The sequence below is a fragment of the Musca domestica genome, unplaced genomic scaffold (assembly GCF_030504385.1).
Source record: "Musca domestica strain aabys unplaced genomic scaffold, Musca_domestica.polishedcontigs.V.1.1 7, whole genome shotgun sequence".
NCBI lineage: Eukaryota > Metazoa > Arthropoda > Insecta > Diptera > Muscidae > Musca > Musca domestica.
In genome coordinates, this window is record NW_026712383.1 from 4266560 (window position 1) to 4286069 (window position 19510).

Genomic DNA, 19510 nt, shown 5'->3' on the forward strand with positions numbered 1-19510 from the left:
TTTATAATGCATATAATAATATGCATGATCAATTACTGTAGTGTAACTCCCAAACCCAGTTGATTAATAATATGTACTCAGTCCATATTGGGAATGTCGGTCTGATAATAAAATACCGCCTTTAATATCCTAAAATATTTCACTTCGAAGAAAAATGGGTACGTCTAATTTTTCGCATTTCCTACAATCCCAAAAAGAATATTTTAATTTCTAAATTGACAATCCTGACTAAAACTTGACGCAAAGTTCAATAATATTCACCTTTTTACCATAACAAAATATGTACAATTTACAACACTATAGAACCGATATTTTTATGCAATTTTTCATTCACAATTTTTAATTTAATGAAACATATTTCACAGCGTTACCTAAAATTCGAACATAGCGTACACAACATGGTAGAAGAATATCTTCTACCATGGTACACAAATTTTCAACTTCCCTACTATGGTAAAATGTTTTTTTCTTTATCGAAATACACCAGACTTTATCTTATAGCATGTTCACACGATAAATTGAATGACGTTGTTTGCTCTCAGAATCACGTACACGAATTAACCCGTTCATACGGCACGATTCGTAATTCATAGTAAAATAATTCCTTTTTTCAAAAATTTTGTTTGTTTAATTTAAATGGGAATTTATACGAAAATACATTAAATTCACACTAATATGAATAGAAGAATTATTGTTTTCCTCCCAAAGATTTATTATATCATTAATTTTACAATTTTCATTCATGTTTTCAACTTTTTGTGTAAATGTTGACATTTTGGACATATTTTAGTATTTTTCTATTTTCAAATTCTGCTGGAGAGACACTTGTTAAACATTTTTTCTGCCGACACAAACATTTTGAAAATATTGCATCTTTTGTTTCCAGTTTTCTGTGGAAATTTCAACTCGTGGACAAAATGCGCACCTCGGATGAGAGAGAAAACAAAATGTACTTTCGTTTGAATGTACATACGCCATTCAACATTGTAGTTTTCATTCATAGTCTTCCCAGTCTTCCCAAAAAATTTTAAAATTTTCCCATTTTTAATTTTTAAATGTCATAATTTATTTTTTCGATAAATGCTCTCATTTGTTAGGGATGGGACATATTTTTTCGTTGTTCTGAGAGTGATTTGATTTGAACAACGTACAAATATGAGTGTTCGCTCAGGAAATTTTGTGTGAAGAATTAGATAGTTTTTTCATAGTTAAGGCCCAAACAACGAATAGAGAGCGAATCAAGTGCAGTGGAAACGCCACATTAACATCAATCATAGACAAATGAAGATATAGACAACGAAAATTTAGTTTTGTCTTTTTATCTAGGTGGCTCTCATCATCTTTTGCATAGTCAACATGCTGATTTACGCGTTCAACCCACTCGACTTCGAAAACACATTTTATCGTTTTTCAAGAATTTCACTTGATTATTCCGGAATTTTTTGATGTCATCACGTAATTTTCACATTTCTTTTATTATGGAACAATTTCCAACTGACAAATATCCTATCAATTTCCCTATTACACGTTGAATAATTCATTTATATTTTGGACACATAAAAAAGAGTCAGTTCAACTCTCAATGTGGAAATTTTAGGTAACGCTGTCAGAAACGTATATTTTATAATTAAAAGAATTATAATTTGTTTACCACACATCAGTAAATGTCCGTTTTCACATCGTGTTAAAGTCATATGTAAAATGATTTTGTAACATTTTTGTGGCAGACGTTTAAGTGTGCCCTATATTTTTTACAGCGGTTATCGGAAAGCTATGCTTCAAAAATCATATGCTGTGCAAGGCTATGTAATATACATATATTTATATTACATATATACTATGAGTATGTATATATATATATTTGTTTCTTTTCGGATAACAAATTGTTAAAGCACCTTAAAGTATGTAGTAAAAATGCTTAACATAAACGGACAAAAATAAGCTTTACATTTGACTTGAACATTAACATTACCATTACGTACAATAACAAATTTCTATGTGTTGATTTATTGCCGAAATGGTTTGTTATAGCTTTGCTGCCACTATGAAGTTACGGCTTTTAATTTATTGGGGCTATTGAAAATATCGCAATGTGGCAACTACCTTATAAGAACTAGGTGGTCAACCCTATATAAACATATGATTTCATTAATAGTCGACTCTTAAATTGTTTATTTTGTGTTGTGTTTAGAATTAAAGATGGAATTTGAGTTAATTGACTTTGTCAAAGCCAATCCAATAATGTACGATAAAAAGTATCGTAGCCTGCATTATCGCGAACGAAAAATGGCAAAATGGAATGAAATCGCCAGGAAGTTGCGTCGAGATCGTAAGTAGAAATGGGCACAATGGAACGCACGCACGCTTTGTCGGGCGACGTTTTTATCGGTTTAGAACACAATGACGATGATACTTCTCTAACTTTATAGCCAATACTCTAAGACTCAAATGGAAAAGTCTGCGAGACACTTTCAAGAAGAGATTACATCGCAAGAAAGTCGATGAGGAGGATGCCCTTACGTCTAGAAATTGGAAATACCATAATGCACTTATGTTTTTGAAAGATCAATATACGGAGTGAGTTGATTGGTTTTTCCACTTTATTTTATGTTAATATAATGATGAATTTATTTCTAGGGTTCTTGTTGATTACAAATCAGAGAGGGATGAAGAATCCGACCAGGACTCACAAATTGAACACACAGACCCTGACTATACCAACGTCGAAGAAGAATTTGAAGTTGAAAATTTCGATTTGAATGACTATCTTAAGAAATTCGATTCCAGTACACAACAAAACACTACTGCAACGACAACTACTGCTCAGGCTGCAAGCGATGAACCTCCAAAGAAGAAGAAATTCGATAAAGAGACCATGATCAATGAAGCATGTCAAGAAATGACTGCTTTGTTGCAAAGTGCCAAACACCACTTTACCCCTCCCAGTGCAACGCAAACATTTTTCAATTCCGTAGCAATACAAGTGATAGAGGCCAAATTAAATCCAGTCGATTTGATGCGCCTTCAACAAAGAGTACTAGAAGTAGTGACACAAGAAATTATGACGTATCAACAGAATAGAACTTACGAAACATAAATTTAAAAACAAGTTGTTACATATTTTCCCTATACAAATAGTCTTTTAATAAATCTCGATTGAGGAAACCCTCATTTCCTGAGTTACACTGAAAATTTTCGTATATTTTTGATTTTGGCAACGAAATAGTTTCCCGCCATACTCCTTTTTTAAATACCTGAGTATCTTCATCATAGTGATCGACTAGTTCCTTGAAAAAATATGATTTGTCATGGTCTATTGCAAAATTGTGCAATATAACACAGGCCTTTACAATGTGGCAAGCAGTATCTGGAAGACAAGTGAACTTATTTTGCAATACTCGCCATTTGTGCAAGAGTACTCCATAGGAATTGTCAAGTAAATTGGAACACTTTTTGAGACGTTCATTGAAGTGAAGCTTGTCCTCAGACAACGCTACTCCTGGATACGGTCTCATTGTGTGTTTTAACAAAGGAAAAGTGGATGGTGTGATCATATAAGCAGTCAGCATCATACCCGTTGATGCATCAAGTAGTTGCATATCTTCCGGTAGAGATTGTAAATCATCTTCAAGAATTTTCTTGAAAACGTTATCTTTTTCGCCTATTTCATGTATCAAGCCGACATCAACATTGACCAATTGATATCTTGTGTTACAGGAACCCATCAAAACAATGGGATCACGGGTTTTACGTTCGGTAACAAATTGAATGGCGTCAAAACTACCCACGCAGTTTGGCAGGCCAGTTGCCTCCATATAGGCATCGCTTTGATCATAGTATCCTTCATCGTCCATATTTACGATAAAATAACCGGATAATTCTTTAGCTATGCATTCACACGTCTCGCTGATTATCTTACGCAAAGTGGACATGCCCAGACGGAAAGCCATCGAAAGCAAGGGTTTTGGTGTATCAAAAGCTAAATAACTGTAATTGAAAAAATGTATTAGTAACATACTTATGCCGTGCTATATTGAAATTCCTCACATGATCGTTATAAGTAATCTGCATTGTGGTGGTATGGGCTTTCTCTGGGAGTACTTCAGCAATTTTTTCTTCAACAATCGCAATAAATGCTCAAATGTTGTTATATTTAATCGTGTGAACTTGCGGAACTCCCGATTATTTCTTTGCTTGATTAGTTCAAATATTTGATTAAATAGACTGTGCATATCCCTTTCAGTTTGCGAGAACTCCTCACGCGTCCATAGCTGGCGTGAAGTATTGGGACAAACAACATCGATGAAGTTCACAAAAGCAAGATATATTTTAAATAACTCCATGAATTTCTCCATGTAGTCGTAACGAACCAAAATATTGGTGTTCTTTACTTTATTGTAATATTGCATTTTAAATAAATTGAATCAAATCTTTACGAAATGTTTGGTGAACGCTGTCAATGTGTTTCTAAATAAAATGCCAGATGTTTAACGCTGCCAGTGTGTTCGAAAAGTGTTGCCAAACGTTGAAAACAAACGAGGACAAAGCTTTTCCCTATGTTTTGGTCAGATGTGTACAAAAAATGCCTAAATTTTCGATCTATGGAGATTCGTCATAGGTAATCTAAATAACTTAAACATGTTTAAGTTATGCAATTTTGGCGATGAACGCTCGGTTTCAAATAAAGCTACCATTTAAATGTAGTTAAACGCCATCTCTATTAATGTGTTTAAAATAACATCTACAAGGTGTTGCCACATATATATGTTGCTTATCAACGCCATTGCAAGAAGAAGAAAGTAAACAGATTGGAAACATTGGAATTGGTTCTTTATTGTAAAAATTAATTGTGTTTTTATTTTTGTGTTGACAGACGAACATGGAGTATCAGTTGATAGAATTAATCAAAGCTAATCCGATTTTATACGATAGGAAATATCGGAATCCCCGTTATAGAGAAGAAAAGATGGAGAAATGGGCAGAAGTGGCTCTGCAGCTGAGAAGGGATCGTAAGTAATAAGTGTCCCAGAACATTTGCGTTTCTTATCAAAAGCCGTGTGAAACAAGGCGAAGTTTGACACAATTTATTTTTCATAAAATTCTCTTTATAAATTTGTGTTAATTATTTGTTAACTTTACATGTAATTCTAGCAAGCACAGTACGCATTCGTTGGAAAACTCTGAGGGATACCTACATTAGGGAACGACAGCGAAAACAACGCGAAGAAGAAAAGGATGAAGCTGAGCGTTCACATTACACCTGGAAGTATTATCATCATTTACAATTTTTAAATAGTCAAGTCAAAGAGTGAGTTAATCAATTCATATTTTCAATTTTAATTGAAATTAAATTTCCACATTATTTTCTTTAGGACACCCACAAACGTTAAATTAAATGAAAGTGATACCGAAATTTCCCAATACATTCAAGACGCTAATACATACAATGACGAGGAGGAGGAACACGAAATCGAATACGAAGCAGAAAATTTTGATTTAAATGAATATATAAAAAAAATTGATAATTCGACAGCGACGGTGACGAATCTCAGTAAAATTGGTACATCGGATGAAATGAATAAAAAGCGAAAAGTAGACAAAGATGCTATCATAAATGAAGCATGTCAAGAGATATCGACGCTGTTAAAAAACGCAAAGCAGCGCTTTACGCCACCTTCTCCCAACCAGGTTTTCTTCAATGCCATGGCCTTGCAGGTGGAAGAAGCAAAACTATCGCCCATTGATTTAATGCGTCTACAACAAAGGCTTCTGGAAGTCGTTACCCAAGAGCTTGTTTTGTATCAAGATAAACCATATACTTCTTAGATAACAATATATATATATTAACATTTATTACATACTTTCTCTGAATAAGTAATCCTTTAATAAATCCCTACTTGCAAAAGCTTCGTTATCCGCTGAATTATCATAGTTATTGAATAGTTTTGTTTTTGGTAACTTAACAGTCTCACGCCAAACACCCTGTTTGAATTCTTGCGTTTCTTCGTCTATGTGATCCATTAGCTGGTTATGTAAATACGAAGGATCGTGCTCAATTGCAAAGTTATGTAAAATAACACAAGATCTAATGATGTTACAAGAGATCTCCGGTAGGCCAGAAAAACGATTTTGTAATACTTTCCATCGGTATAGTAATATTCCAAACGCATTGTCTAGATAGTCTGTGCAGCATTTCAGCCGAGCATTAAACGCCTCCTTTTGAGCATTCAAAAGCTTTCCCGGATATGGTCTCATGGTATGTTTAACGAATGGAAAACGGGGTGGAGTTACGAAATATGATGGTACAATTACACCAGTTTCCGACATGTGCATATCGGCTGGTAAATTTAAACGACTTGCATTGTTTTGAAGCAAATTGTTTACAACGTTGTCTTTTTCCATTAAATCTTGCATCATATCCAAGTCCACATTAATCAACTGGTATTTGGTATTACTTGATGCAACTAAAATTATTGGATCTCGAGTTTTTCTTTCTGTTAAGAATTGTATGGCATCCAAACCGCCAACACAATTCGGTAGACCCGTTGCTTCAAGGTGTTCTTCGCTTAATTCATAGTAATCATCGGCGTTTAAGGAATTAAGGAAATATCCCGCTGAGAGTTCTTTGGATATACATTCACAAGTTTCAGTGATAATGGAACGCAATGTGGTTGAACCCAAACGAAATGCCATCTGCAACAAAGGCCGGGGAGAGTCATATGCCAAGTACCTGAAAATAAAAATTGTGAGTAAGAATCTGCCTGGAGGACGTTGCATTAATTTAATTTACATTAGCGTAACTAATATGCGGCATTCCGGTGGTATAGGCTTTCTTGCCGAATACTTTTGCAATTTTTTCTTCAGTAAGTGTACCAGATGTTCATAGGTAGATATATTTATCCGTGTAAATTTGCGAAACTCCCTATTGTTCCTCTGCTTGACTAAATCCATTAGTTGCAAGTATAATGAATGCATTTCCCGTTCTCTCTGGGAGAATTCTTCTCTAGCCCATCGTAAACGAGTCGGACAAGCCAGATCAATAAAGTTGACAAATGCTATATAAATTTTAAGAATTTGTAAGAATTCTTCCATATAATCGTAGGTCACCAGCCACATTTTGTTTATACAGCTTTGTTTATTTACAAATGTTTTCTTTTCTTATTATCTCCTTCCTTCTATACTCCTCCTTTGGTTAACGTTCTATATTGAATTGTATGGTATGTTCAGTACCATGTGATACTGTATAGACACATACTACGTATTTTTTAAATCCAAATCGGTTTGTTAGCTTGTTAGTATTGCAATATTGCATTTATGTTTATGTTTTTTATTTTTCTTTTGTAATTGTTCTTTGAGTTCTTTGATGTATTTTTGTTGTACTTTGCCGCTTTAGGGATAGGTAAGTCGACTTCCGATTAATGGAATAATCGACCTTTTATACTCAAAGTTCTGAAACTCGAACTCGACTATGAACTTGGATTAAAACCGAGTACACAACTATTCGTATTAGATTTTTAATTCCTGTTCAACTTAATGTGAGATGAGCTGGTTGTTATTGTGGGTGAGTTGTGCTTCTAAAGCGCGCGCATTTCTGTCCTGTTGTGTTGTTTCAGAACAGAGCGAATGCGCGCGAGGTATTTCTGTTGTTTACGAATGAGACATGAGGAACTCAACACATCCACTAAAAGAGCGTGGAACTGGCCAAATGTTTTCCATTTTACAATAGGGGAGAACGATTAGTTGTGAAGTTGCCATATTCTAAAAACCAACATATTTCGAAGTTAATTAAATTCGATTAACTTTTATAATATTAATAATACGATTACATTGTTTTTAATCTACAAATCCGCTATCTTGAAGAAATAGTTTTCCATTTCACCCCCAAATTTATTTTAAAGTTCTCATCGATTTTAAAATTTACATTTGCTTAAAATTAGAGTTTTCAAAAGAAAATGAAGTATTTCACGAGCAAAAAAAGGCGCAAAACCAAAAATTTAATAGCGTTCATGGTTCAAACCATGGACCTCCGATTGGTGTCTGTATAAGAAAACATATAAAAATCTACATATTTTTGACAAAACATTTTGACAGACCAATGTTCCCCAGCGTTGATGCATCTACCTTTATTCTTCTACCATGGTTATATCTAAAGTTGACATATTAAGCTGCTAACGGACGATAATGTTATGTTCTCATTACACTTTCAATCACGTTGTTCGCTCTCAGAATTAGGTACACGAATTAACCCGTTCATACGGCACGATTCGTAATTCATAGTAAAATAATTCCTTTTTTTTTCAAAAACTTTGTTTGTTGATTTTAATGGGAATTTATACAAAAATACATGAAATTCTCACTAATATGAGTTCTGTTCCAGTACTTTTTTAGTAGTAAAACTAGCAGTTCGAAATGTCATTCTCATTTAGGTGTGCTCAAAAAATAAGGGAACGGAAAATTAGCAGTAATGCGATAAAATGTCAAAATTGGAAAAGTAAGCAGTCTAAATCGGACTGGTGACACCTTACTGAAAAGGACGCCAAAATTTAAAAAAAATGAGTATTGAAGACGATAAATTAAAATTAATAATCTATAATAATAATTAATAATCTGATTCCTCATTCAGCTAGTCCTCTTCACTGCTGGAATCATCCAAAAGTGAATACATCAGTTGCTCCATATTTTCTCTTTTTGTTTTTTTGCACGACAAATATTTGTTTTTTCTTTAGTTTTTAAGTTGATCATTTTCTTTATTTTTGTTGTGACGAGCGAAAATTGAAATGCATCAATACATTTTTCAACTTGTTAGCCCTGCCAATTAAATGTCGTATTTACAATATGCACATTTCTGCTCGGCCAAATTCATGTAGCTAAAACAAGCAGAAATGTGCACCATTCAGCGCAATTTTTTCTCGAGCTGCAAGTTTTGCTATTTGTTGGAGTAGGGCAACGCGATGTAGCAGAATTAGTACTAATTTGTAGGTTCTGGAACACAACTATGAATAGAAGAAATTATTGTTTTTCTTCCAAAGAATAATTATATCATTAAAGTTGTGTTCCAGTACTTTTTTAGTAGTAAAACTAGCAGAAGAGAGAACAGTTCGAAATGTCATTCTCATTTAGGTTTGCTCAAAAAATAAGGGAACGGAAAATTAGCAGAAATGCGATAAAATGTCAAAATTCAAAATTCCAAAAGTAAACAGCCTAAATCGGACAGCTGAAACCTTACTGAAAAGAGCGCCAACATTTAAAAAATGAGTATTGAAGACGATAAGTTAAAATTAATAATTTATAATAATAATTAATAATCTGATTCCTCATTCAGCCAGTCCTCTTCACTGCTGGAATCATCAAAAAGTGAATACATCAGTTGCTCCATATTTTCTCTTTTTGTTTTTTGCACGACAAATATTAGTTTTTCCTTTAGTTTTCAAGTTGATCATTTTCTTTATTGAAATGTATCAATACATTTTTCAACCTTGTTAGCCCTGCCAATTAAATGTCAAATTTACAATATGCACATTTCTGCTCGGCCAAATTCATGTAGCTAAAACAAGCAGAAATGTGCACCACTCAGCGCCATTTTTTTCTCGAGAGAGCTGCAAGTTTTGCTAGTTTTTGGAGTACGGGAACGCGTTGTAGCAGAATTAGTGCTAATTAGTACTAATTTGCAGGTTCTGGAACACAACTTAAATTTGCAATTTTTATTTACGTTTTCAACTTTTTGTAAATGTTGACATTTTGAACATATTTTTGTATTTTTCTATTTTTAAATTCTGCTGGAGAGACCCTTGTCAAATATTTTTTCTGCCGATACAAACATTTTGAAAATATTGCCTCGTTTGTTTGCAGTTTTCTGCGGAGAGAAAACCAAATGTACTTTCGTTTGAATGTACATACGCCATTCAACATTGTAGTTTTCATTCATAACTTTCAGTCTTCCCAAAAATTTTTCTAGTTTTAATTTTTAAATTCATAATTAATTTTTTTTCGATAAATGCTCTCATTTGTTAGGGATGGGACATATTTTTTCGTTGTTTAGAGAGTGAATTGATTTGAACAATGTACAAATATGAATAGAGAGCGAATCAAAGTGGAAACGGCACATAATGGTTTTGCACATGGTACATGGTACAAGAGAGTGTAGACTAACACTGCCTTTACACGGTGACATTTTTTAACCATGCAATTTTTTTTTGTTGGTAAAAGGTGTAGAGAGACAAGGATAGAAGAAAAAATGGCACGATAAGCCACCGCACAGGGTTACATGCCATTTTCTTTGCATTTCTCTTTTTGCTTCTTCCGAATTTTTTATGATTTTGACATTTCATATCGTTTCTTTATTGTAATTTTTGATGCGTTTCTTTTATTGTGATGTTATGTTTTTAGTGATTGAATTGTATAGTGAATTATATGAAAATTAATTGGAAGTATTAAAAAGTAAAAAAGAAAGTTAAAATAAAAGTTAATAATGCAATATTTAACACCTCAATAACTTTTTCCATCATTTCTTCTTTAGATTCACACATTTAATTTTAAATCACTTCTTTATAAATATCTGTTACAAACAATTAGCTCTATACGAAATACTGAATAAAATAAAATGTCAGAAAAAATGCCAAGTACTATTATCGTAAAATGCCACCGTGTAAAGGCGCGAAGATTTACGCAGAAATTTTAAAAGAGAATTGATAAAAATGCCAGCTAAAAATTGCACCGTGTAAAGGCAGTGTAAGTTGGAAAATTGTGCATCAAATAAACAAAACAATTCGTTGCACTTTGACACATTGACTTTTAAATAACCTTTTTTTTTTAATTTTTTAACTAAATTCTTATTTTGGGAAAAACCCGCGAAGATTGATGATTATTAATCACATTCCGTCTGACAACGCCTTTTATCTAGAAATCATGGTAGAAAAATACAGGTAGATGCATCAACGCTTAGGAGCATTGATATGTCAAAAATTTTGAAATTTATTTTCAAATAAAAATAGATTTTTATATGTTTTCTTATACGACGTCATTCGGGGGTTATTATAATATGCCTTTTTCGACAATTTTTACAAATTTTAATAATTTTTCATTTAACATTTTCAATTCCAAAATTGGTTTGACAGTTCATTGTCTCAGCAGCTGCGTCGATGCGTCTACCTATATTCTTCTACCATGGTAGAAATAAAAAAATATCCAAAGTAGTGCCATATGTAGTGATTTAATAAACATCGCCGGCAAAGTGGCAACATCGAATCCAAATGCTAGAACAAGAAGAAGACAATTTGACGTTTATATTCTATCAAAAACAATAATTAGGACGATATTTGTGGTATATTTAGCTTCATATTTGGTTGAAGAGGAAATTCACATTAAAATAGTTAAAATTCAATCAAAGCACCTGTTTTTGAAAGGAAAATGTCAAGTTCAGCTGCAGGTAGAGTATTTTGTTGTGTTGCGGACATCATTTATAATGTAAAATAGTTAGCATTGAAATGATGTAGAACCCAGTAGATACACAGTGAATTTCTGTCCCGTTCCAATAAGGCGATTTGTTAGGCATTTCGTTAAACTATTTTATATTATATATCTTATTATTGTCCACAGGGCAATGGGTAAAATTCTTCAATGCTTCCGGCATACCGTCCCCTGCCGCGGCAACGTATGCCCACATTTTTGTAGAAAACAGAATTCAGAATGACATGTTAATGGATCTAAATAAAGAGTATTTACGAGAAATGGGAATAACGCCTATGGGAGACATAATTGCAATATTAAGGTAGGTTTGGAATGAATATTTTATTCGAGAAAACTTTTATTAAAATTTGGGTTTTTTACTTTGAACAGGCATGCAAAGAATGTGAGTGATCAAACAGCCCGCGAGAAAGTATTGAACACAGAGGTGCCTGTGGCAACAGTTGCAGCTAATCCCGCCCTGCCATTGGAGAAAAATAAAATCCGGCTAAGACGTAAGAAAACTTGATTAACTTAAAACATTATGCATGTTCATATGAATATGGTTTCAGCATCGTCAACCATATCTACTACCACATCATCAGCGGTTGTTGCCCCTCTTCCTCCCGTTAAACCAAGAAGGGTATTACCAGAGCATGAAGGTAAATATAAGATCAAGCTACCATCAGGGACAACGGAGCGAAGCAAACAGATATTGGCCAAACAAGCCAAATGTAAGTAAAGTACTTTTTTGGAAATTTATTATCTCTTACACTTGCTGCCATTTTCAGTATATTCTGACAGAGAAGCTGCCAAAGAGAAACCCACTATATTCAAAAGACTTGCCATTAATTCTAAGGACACCATAGAAATTGACGAAGAAACATCGACAACATCATCATCGACAAGCTCAGATAATGTCAAAGTAAGAATCACTGGCTTGGGAAGTAAATCACAAACATCATCATCTATATTTTCCCGTTTGGGTGGTAAAGAAGAAGATGTGGCTGCAGTTACAAAGCAAATAAAACCTATACTAAAGAACACGGCCAAGAATGTAAGTTGAGAGCACTATATCCCCAATAAACACTTACTAATAGGTACAATTTAAATGTAGAGACTCTCAACAATAGTCAAAGCAAAAACAGTCGCCACAGTTCCAACTGTTGTTAAACCTATCAAACAAAAAGTATTTTTGGTTAAAAAGGTTCCCCTTAAAGATGACTCAGATAATGACAACCATCATAGCCCAGATGTATCAGACGAGGAGATGTTTGATAATGAAATGGACACTTCCGGAGGAAGTGAGAAATTTGTAAAGTTTGCTTCTACCGCTGAAGTTAGAGAATTTGCATCACGGCGATATAGTTCACCAACGAAGAAAACGTTTAATGCACGCCAAGATATGATGAAAGAGAAACCAGTTAAAGCAAGATTGGGTTTAAGTATGCAAATAAAAAAATGTTTTTTATAAAAAAATTTGTAACAAAATACTTTGTTTACAGATTCCAAACTGCACACAGTAAAAAAACCTGTGAACTTTAAAGCATCGCCGCCATCTAAAGTAAAAGCTTTACCCAAGATGAAGGCGGACTTAAGTCGACGGGATATTCCCGTTCACAAACGTTTGGGAAATATGTCATCTGTGAAGTCCTCAAGCCCTACATCATCAGTATCCGCAATCTCAAAACGTTTAGGAAAAGTACACGTAGCTAGCTCAACAATCACTCAGGCGAAAGGCACAAAAGCATCTGTCTTCGACCGACTGGGATTTAATAGCTAAGCAAATGTCACAAAGGCTGCAGTCACTTAAAACGAAATGCAAACATCAATCAGTTGTTTGTGTGGTTTTATAGTTTATGATTTTTATAAAATTTTATGTTTAACTATTACACATTGTTACTTTTGTGTATAGAAGGAAAGCTAAATAACTAATTTATATTTAATAAAATGCAAATTAAAATTCTCAGTGCACTTTCTATTTTGGGGAGAAATATTGGATCTTTTTATTTTTCATTTCACATTATAGGAAATTCCCAGTTAAATACTGATTGTTTATGAAGTTATAAGCAATGAATAGTGATTCGATTGTTGAATAAATATTAAATTATTTTATTGCGTAAATCAAATATTGAATATCACTCATTACAAATTGCACTCTATATTAAATATCACTACATTTTTAATTCAATTTTGTTTTTAATTCTTATTTTTGTTGAATGCCTTTTATGTAAATAAAATATAATCTTGTCCCTCTTTTATGTGAAGACTTTGTAAATTTGCCTCAAAATCACCATTCGTCAAATCAAGCTTCATACAAATAATTATTGGAGGTTGCACTTGGCTGAAATGCACAATGGGAATGCTAAAGGTTTGTTGACGACTTTGACGATCGTAGTATTTATAAAATTTATTTATTTTGTCTATAAAGAAAAAAAGATGGTGAATTTAAAATAGAAATTGGAACGGCAAATTATATACTTTTATCAACATCACAAAATGCCGCGACTCTTTTCTTTTGCTCCATTGGCAGTTCACGAAAAAGTTTCCTTCCTTGTTTACCAGCATTCCATATGGAAAAACCGTCTGACCATGGTTTTGTTTGGAGTATGTTGTGCAATAAATGATTTAGTCTTATGTGTCGGATGGTTTTTTCTTGAACGCTAAATGTGGTTGCCTCATTGTGATATCGATATTTCAAAAGATATTCATCGACTCTCTTTATAATGCCATTTTTATCCAAATGTTTATAGAAAAATATCAAATCTTCCGGACATCCTTGTCCTTCTTCCGAAAATCCACCTTTGATTTGATTATAAACCATACGATGACACATCCATGTTGGCATTATTATAGTGGGTCCATTGGATGTATAGATTTGTATCATTAACTGTTCAGAGCTAAGATCATTGGCCCATTTGGTAAAACGACATGTTGCATTATTTGGTATGCGTGTAAATTTTGATCCTATTATCTGTAAATAAGTAAATTATTCATTGTTAAATATTTACAATATAATTTCGGATAATAAAAAATATACAGGTGCATGGAGATAATAAAGCAGTTTCGTCGAAAACCGAGTTGATTAAAACGTTTTTGCAAGTATGTATTGAGCCTTTTAAGTCTAACGTTTCAGAACCAGCTGGATCACACAACTTGTTACATGCATTTGAATTTTTAGAGCATGCTTTTCGGCGTTCCTCACATCTTTTTAATTAAAAAGTAATGCAATACTGTATAAAACAACATATTAATAGTAAATGTATGAAATAAATATTGAAGTATATTATATACTTTGGTGCAATATATAATATTTTTTATAAAAATAATGTATAGCGTTAGCTTAATTTGCTTTAGGAGTACCTTTAGGCGCGATACAAATGCAAATATAAATGTAAAAAAGTTAGTATTAGCTCATTATATTGTTTACAAGCGTACAAAACCATTTTGGTGAGAATTTTCCAGAATTTTCCATATTTGGCTGGAACACCACAGGTGGCATTCGATAGAGCACTCGAGCATTTAAATGTGAATAAATATTTTGTGTCTCGTACCATCACTTGCTACCGTGCGTAGCGTAGCCCGAAAAATAAAAAAGCGGCTTGATCGAAACCCGCGTCGCAGTGGCCGATAAATGGCTCGAGAGCTGAACATATCGCAATATTCCATTCGGCAAATATTGAAAAATGAGCTCGTGGTAAAGCCATTGAAATCCCAAAAATTGCAAGAACTTACACCGTAACTGAAAGAAAATAGACTCAAAAGAGCTTCGTCGCTTGGCCGAAAGTGGTGAACTGCCGAATTTTGTTTTCTCTGATGAGAAAACATTCGTTGTTTGTAAACAAAAAAATGATTGTGTTTACTTGCCAAAGAGGTCAGCTGAAAATGTGCAACTTTGGCTGGCCACCAGAACACAAGCGCCGGCCATGGTAATGGTGTGGGCCGCCATAACAGGCGATGGTCGCTTTCCGCTCGTATTAATCGACCGTGACATCAGAATATATGACGAATATTATGGCGAAAATATTCTGGAGGGTGTATTAAAGCCTTGGACACGCAAACATTTTGGCCGCAGACCTTGGACTTTCCAACAGAACTCAGCACCATCACACTCAGCACCCACCTCCCAAGTATGGTTACAAAATTAGGTTCCTCACTTCATTTCCAGCGCACAATGGCCACCAAAATCTCCGGATACCAATCCGTTGGACTGTTGTGTCTGGAGTATTTTGTAAAGCAAGGTTGGCACTAAAAAATACCAAAGTGCCGATCACCTCAAGCAAGCGCTATGCTGGGAATGGGCCAAAATATGGCCCATGACGGTTTCATTGGCCGTTTGAAGGCCATAATTCGTGTCAAAGTGACCAATTCGAAAAAATCTAAACTTGTTTTAAATTTGATTCTATTTCCGACATTTTTCGCTTTTATTCAATTAAATTAAAAAAAAAATAAAAATTATGGCGTTTGACTTTGTTGCAGTTTTTTATCTCACCCTGTACCTACGACACTTACATGATGTGGAAACTAGCTTTCAGGATTATGTTCAGATACTAAGTGTCATCCAATGTCGTTAGCAGAGATTGCGGCTATTTCCTTGTTCTTGTGAAAAAAAACAACTCTGATAACGTAGAAGGATCATGTCTGCTCAAACTTTCTACTGATAATACAAACTCATATTTGAGAGCATACTTTTAGGATAAATATTTAAATTGCATAAAATTCCTGAAAGTATTGACATATACATGATATAAATATAATGTGTCTGCCGATTTCTCATTATAAATGAGAAAGTCGTGGTCTCTGCCTTCCTATAGGTAGGTCCTACTAATCACGGTGGTGAGACTCTGCAAGTAGCCATCGCCAATTGTTTAGAATTATTTTCAACTCGCAACGAAAGGATCTCAACTTTCTTTTCCGAATCTTCTTTTCTTTAAAATATATCTATGATTATTACATGTTAAAAATTTGTCGGAAACAGGAACGATTTCTCCAACATACGTGCAAAAATATATATACATATATTTTCTAAAAGGATAAAAAGTTAAATATTTACCGCGTTTTTGTGCTGCTTGGCCAATGCATATTGTTTTGTAATACGTTCCGGCATCATTTCATCATCAATATCCTGGAAGCATAAATAATTGCCTTTGGAAGCTTCAATGGCTCTGTTGCGTCCATAGCCAACTGAAATCGAGTGGAAAAATTGTAGGCTATGCATTACATTCATAAAAGGAATTTAGGGTTTACAACTAAGTAATCATATATATATACCAATTCCTTATACAGAAGTAACTGCGTTAATAATTATCCCACATACTTTATTATGGATTGAATTTAATTAAAATTAGCTCTAAAAGAGTTGCTTTAAAAAAGTAAAAAATATGTATGTCAAGCAATCAAAAGCTAGCAATCATGATACTACTTTTTACTTATTTATCTAGTAAATAGTAGTAAAAGAGAATGAAATATTTGTGTTGTCCGTGTGCGGGAACAGTGTTGAAGTAAAATATTGTAAAAATTATTCCGTGTACTACTGTATTGCAGGTTCTGGAATTGAATCTTTTAATGGTACCTCCCGATATTCGGTATTTTGATGATTTTAGCGACATTTTTCAAGTATCGTATTTGAATAGTGTATGACAAAATTTGCCCATGCGGTAACTCCATATATTCTGTATTTTTATGATTTTAACAGTATTTTTCAACATGTCTTTTTTTATTTCCAAAGTTTTGATCTTAATGATTTTGATTTAATTTACAATACTTAATATAATATTAGTATTAATTCTAAAAAGCTCATTTCGTTGTTAAGAATTCTTGATATTCAATATCATAACGGTAAACAATAGACATATTTTATCTCAGTCTTATTCATTATACATACCCCCTTTAGGTTGACCAGTATTATTCCTCAGAATTATCATTGGTATTTTATAACTTTCCCTCAGAGTTCTCTGCCATGAACAAAGTAAATCGTAGGTATTATCACAGCTACAATCCTCGAATACGCAAATTTCTACTGATAGTACTACTTTCGGCTGAGATTCACTCGACCCTCGTACTATACTTGTTGCTTGCTTTGGTAATTGAACAAATGCCATATCGTCGTTACTGTTATTTTTGGCGGGCAACAAAGATGTTGTTGGTGAGGTCATGGTTTTTGACACAAGTGGAGTCTGCGCCTCAGATACTGTATTTATTTGGCATTTTATTACAGCTGTCTGGTTAATTATCGATTTCATGCAACCATCAATCCATTTTGCACCATTTAACACCGTAATAATTACAGACTTTTTAAAGAAAATATTTAATTTAATTTAGTTTATATAGCAGCTAGAGAGATCATATAACTTACAATTAAGTCTTTTGTTTGTACAATTTGTGGCATTTTGCAAGTTTGTACCGGTACACGAATTTATGCTATATAAGTTTGTTGTTCTTTGAGCTATACATAGATATGCGTCTGGCATTTACAATGTTTTACTCTCTTCTGACCTGAAGTGTCATTTGTGTTGTGTTCCGAAAAACACAGAGCATCATACTCCCTTCGTCTTCTTCGCTGCATTTTATATCATTGAAGTATTGTAACATATTCTGTTTGCTGTGTGATTCGAAAAAAATCAGTTTCTTTTTTATACCCTCCGCCATAGTGTGAAAGGTATATTAAGTTTGTCATTCCATTTGTAATACCTCGAAATATACATTTTAGACCCCACAAAATATATATATTCTTGATCAGCATAAAATTCTATATCGATTTAGCGATGTCCTTCGTCTGTCCGTCTGTGGAAATCACAATCCGTACCAAATAAAGTAGGTTGATAAAATTTTACTCAAATGTATATTATGTCTGCAGGATTTTTGGCATTGAAAATTTGCCATGTAGGTCCACGTTTTGGTATAGCCCCCATATAATGGTACTTCCCGATATTCGGTATTTTGATAATTTTAGCGACATTATTCACCGGAATTATTTCAAATTTGGTATTTGAAGTTCGTAATCAATACTACAGTCTATGACAGAAAATTGTCTGTGCTGGCCCCCATGTATAGCCCCCATATAACGGTACCTCCCGATATTCGGTATTTCAGCGACATTATTCACCGGCATTATTTCAAATTTGGTATTTGAAATTCGTAATGGATAATACTGCCTAAGACAGAAAATTGTCTGTGCAGGTCCACGTCTTCGAATAGCCCCCATATAACAATACCTCCAGATATTCGGTATTTTTATGATTTTAGAGACGTTAGTCGCCGGAATTGTTTCGAATTTGGTATTTAAAGTTGGTAATGAATACTACAGTGTATGACTAAAAATTGTCTGTGCAGGTCTACGTTTTGGTATAGCCCCCATATAATGGTAACTCCCGATATTCGGTATTTTGATGATTTTAATGACATTATTCACCGGAATTATTTCAAATTTGGTATTTGAAGTTCATAATGGATACTACAGCCTATGACAGAAAATTGTCTGTGCAGGTCCACGTTTTGGTATAACCCTCATGGTACGTACCTCCCTATATTCGGTATTTTAGTGATTTTATCTACTTTATTCACCGATATTTTTTTAAGTTTCGCATTTGAATATTGTAATGGTTTCTGACAAAAATTGTATCCATTACGAATTTCAAATACCAAATTTGAAACAATTCAGTTAATTAATGTCGCTAAAATCATGAAAATACCGAATATCGGGAAGTATCGTTATATGGGGGCTATTCGAAGACGTGGACCTGCACAGACAATTTTCTGTCTTAGGCTGTAGTATTGATTACGAACATCAAATACCAAATTTGAAATAATTCCGGTGAATAATGTCGCTAAAATCATCAAAATACCGAATATCAGGATGTACCGTTATATGGGGGCTATGCGAAGACTTGGACCTACACAGACAATTTTCTGTCTGAAGCTGTAGTATTAATTGCGAACTCCAAACACCAAATTTGAAACAATTCCGGTGAATAATGTTGCTTAAATCATCAAAATACTGGATATCGGGGGAACCATTATATGGGGGCTATACAAATACGTGAACCTGCACAGACAGTTTTCTATCTTA

At 33.7% G+C, this 19510-nt stretch overlaps 6 protein-coding genes across 7 annotated transcripts; 3 read left to right on the forward strand and 3 right to left on the reverse strand.

The window, feature by feature from the left end:
• The first annotated feature begins 2106 nt into the window (after positions 1 to 2106).
• On the forward strand, positions 2107 to 3192 carry LOC101900232 (transcription factor Adf-1). The gene is made up of 3 exons (XM_005191169.3): positions 2107 to 2329; positions 2430 to 2577; positions 2638 to 3192. The coding sequence occupies exons 1-3, from the start codon at positions 2200 to 2202 to the stop codon at positions 3095 to 3097; spliced, it is 738 nt and encodes a 245-aa protein (XP_005191226.1). The 5' UTR covers positions 2107 to 2199; the 3' UTR covers positions 3098 to 3192.
• On the reverse strand, positions 2572 to 4488 carry LOC105262438 (uncharacterized). Its single transcript, XM_011297470.3, has 2 exons — positions 4048 to 4488; positions 2572 to 3987 (listed from the first exon to the last, which is right to left on the reverse strand). The coding sequence occupies exons 1-2, from the start codon at positions 4407 to 4409 to the stop codon at positions 3114 to 3116; spliced, it is 1236 nt and encodes a 411-aa protein (XP_011295772.1). The 5' UTR covers positions 4410 to 4488; the 3' UTR covers positions 2572 to 3113.
• Positions 4489 to 4786: 298 nt separating this feature from the next.
• Positions 4787 to 5923, forward strand: LOC101900758 (uncharacterized). The gene is made up of 3 exons (XM_005191172.4): positions 4787 to 5009; positions 5152 to 5308; positions 5373 to 5923. Exons 1-3 carry the CDS (start codon positions 4880 to 4882, stop codon positions 5824 to 5826), a joined length of 741 nt encoding a protein of 246 aa, XP_005191229.1. The 5' UTR covers positions 4787 to 4879; the 3' UTR covers positions 5827 to 5923.
• Positions 5820 to 7677, reverse strand: LOC101900581 (uncharacterized). Its single transcript, XM_005191171.4, has 2 exons — positions 6791 to 7677; positions 5820 to 6730 (listed from the first exon to the last, which is right to left on the reverse strand). Exons 1-2 carry the CDS (start codon positions 7114 to 7116, stop codon positions 5854 to 5856), a joined length of 1203 nt encoding a protein of 400 aa, XP_005191228.1. The 5' UTR covers positions 7117 to 7677; the 3' UTR covers positions 5820 to 5853.
• A 3582-nt stretch (positions 7678 to 11259) lies between these two features.
• Positions 11260 to 13411, forward strand: LOC101900935 (uncharacterized protein C19orf47 homolog). Its single transcript, XM_005191173.4, has 7 exons — positions 11260 to 11425; positions 11596 to 11767; positions 11836 to 11957; positions 12015 to 12176; positions 12234 to 12499; positions 12560 to 12887; positions 12948 to 13411. The coding sequence occupies exons 1-7, from the start codon at positions 11407 to 11409 to the stop codon at positions 13223 to 13225; spliced, it is 1347 nt and encodes a 448-aa protein (XP_005191230.1). The 5' UTR covers positions 11260 to 11406; the 3' UTR covers positions 13226 to 13411.
• Positions 13412 to 13543: 132 nt separating this feature from the next.
• LOC101889894 (UDP-GlcNAc:betaGal beta-1,3-N-acetylglucosaminyltransferase-like protein 1) lies at positions 13544 to 18227 on the reverse strand. Of its 2 annotated transcripts, none has more exons than XM_005191196.4 (5): positions 17798 to 18224; positions 17327 to 17732; positions 16496 to 16626; positions 13924 to 14416; positions 13544 to 13865 (listed from the first exon to the last, which is right to left on the reverse strand). In XM_005191196.4, the coding sequence occupies exons 1-5, from the start codon at positions 17828 to 17830 to the stop codon at positions 13669 to 13671; spliced, it is 1260 nt and encodes a 419-aa protein (XP_005191253.3). In that variant the 5' UTR covers positions 17831 to 18224; the 3' UTR covers positions 13544 to 13668. The 2 variants fall into 2 exon arrangements, with proteins under 2 accessions (XP_005191253.3, XP_058986246.1); XM_059130263.1 differs by having other exon boundaries at positions 13698 to 13825; positions 17798 to 18227.
• Between the last annotated feature and the right edge of the window lie 1283 nt (positions 18228 to 19510).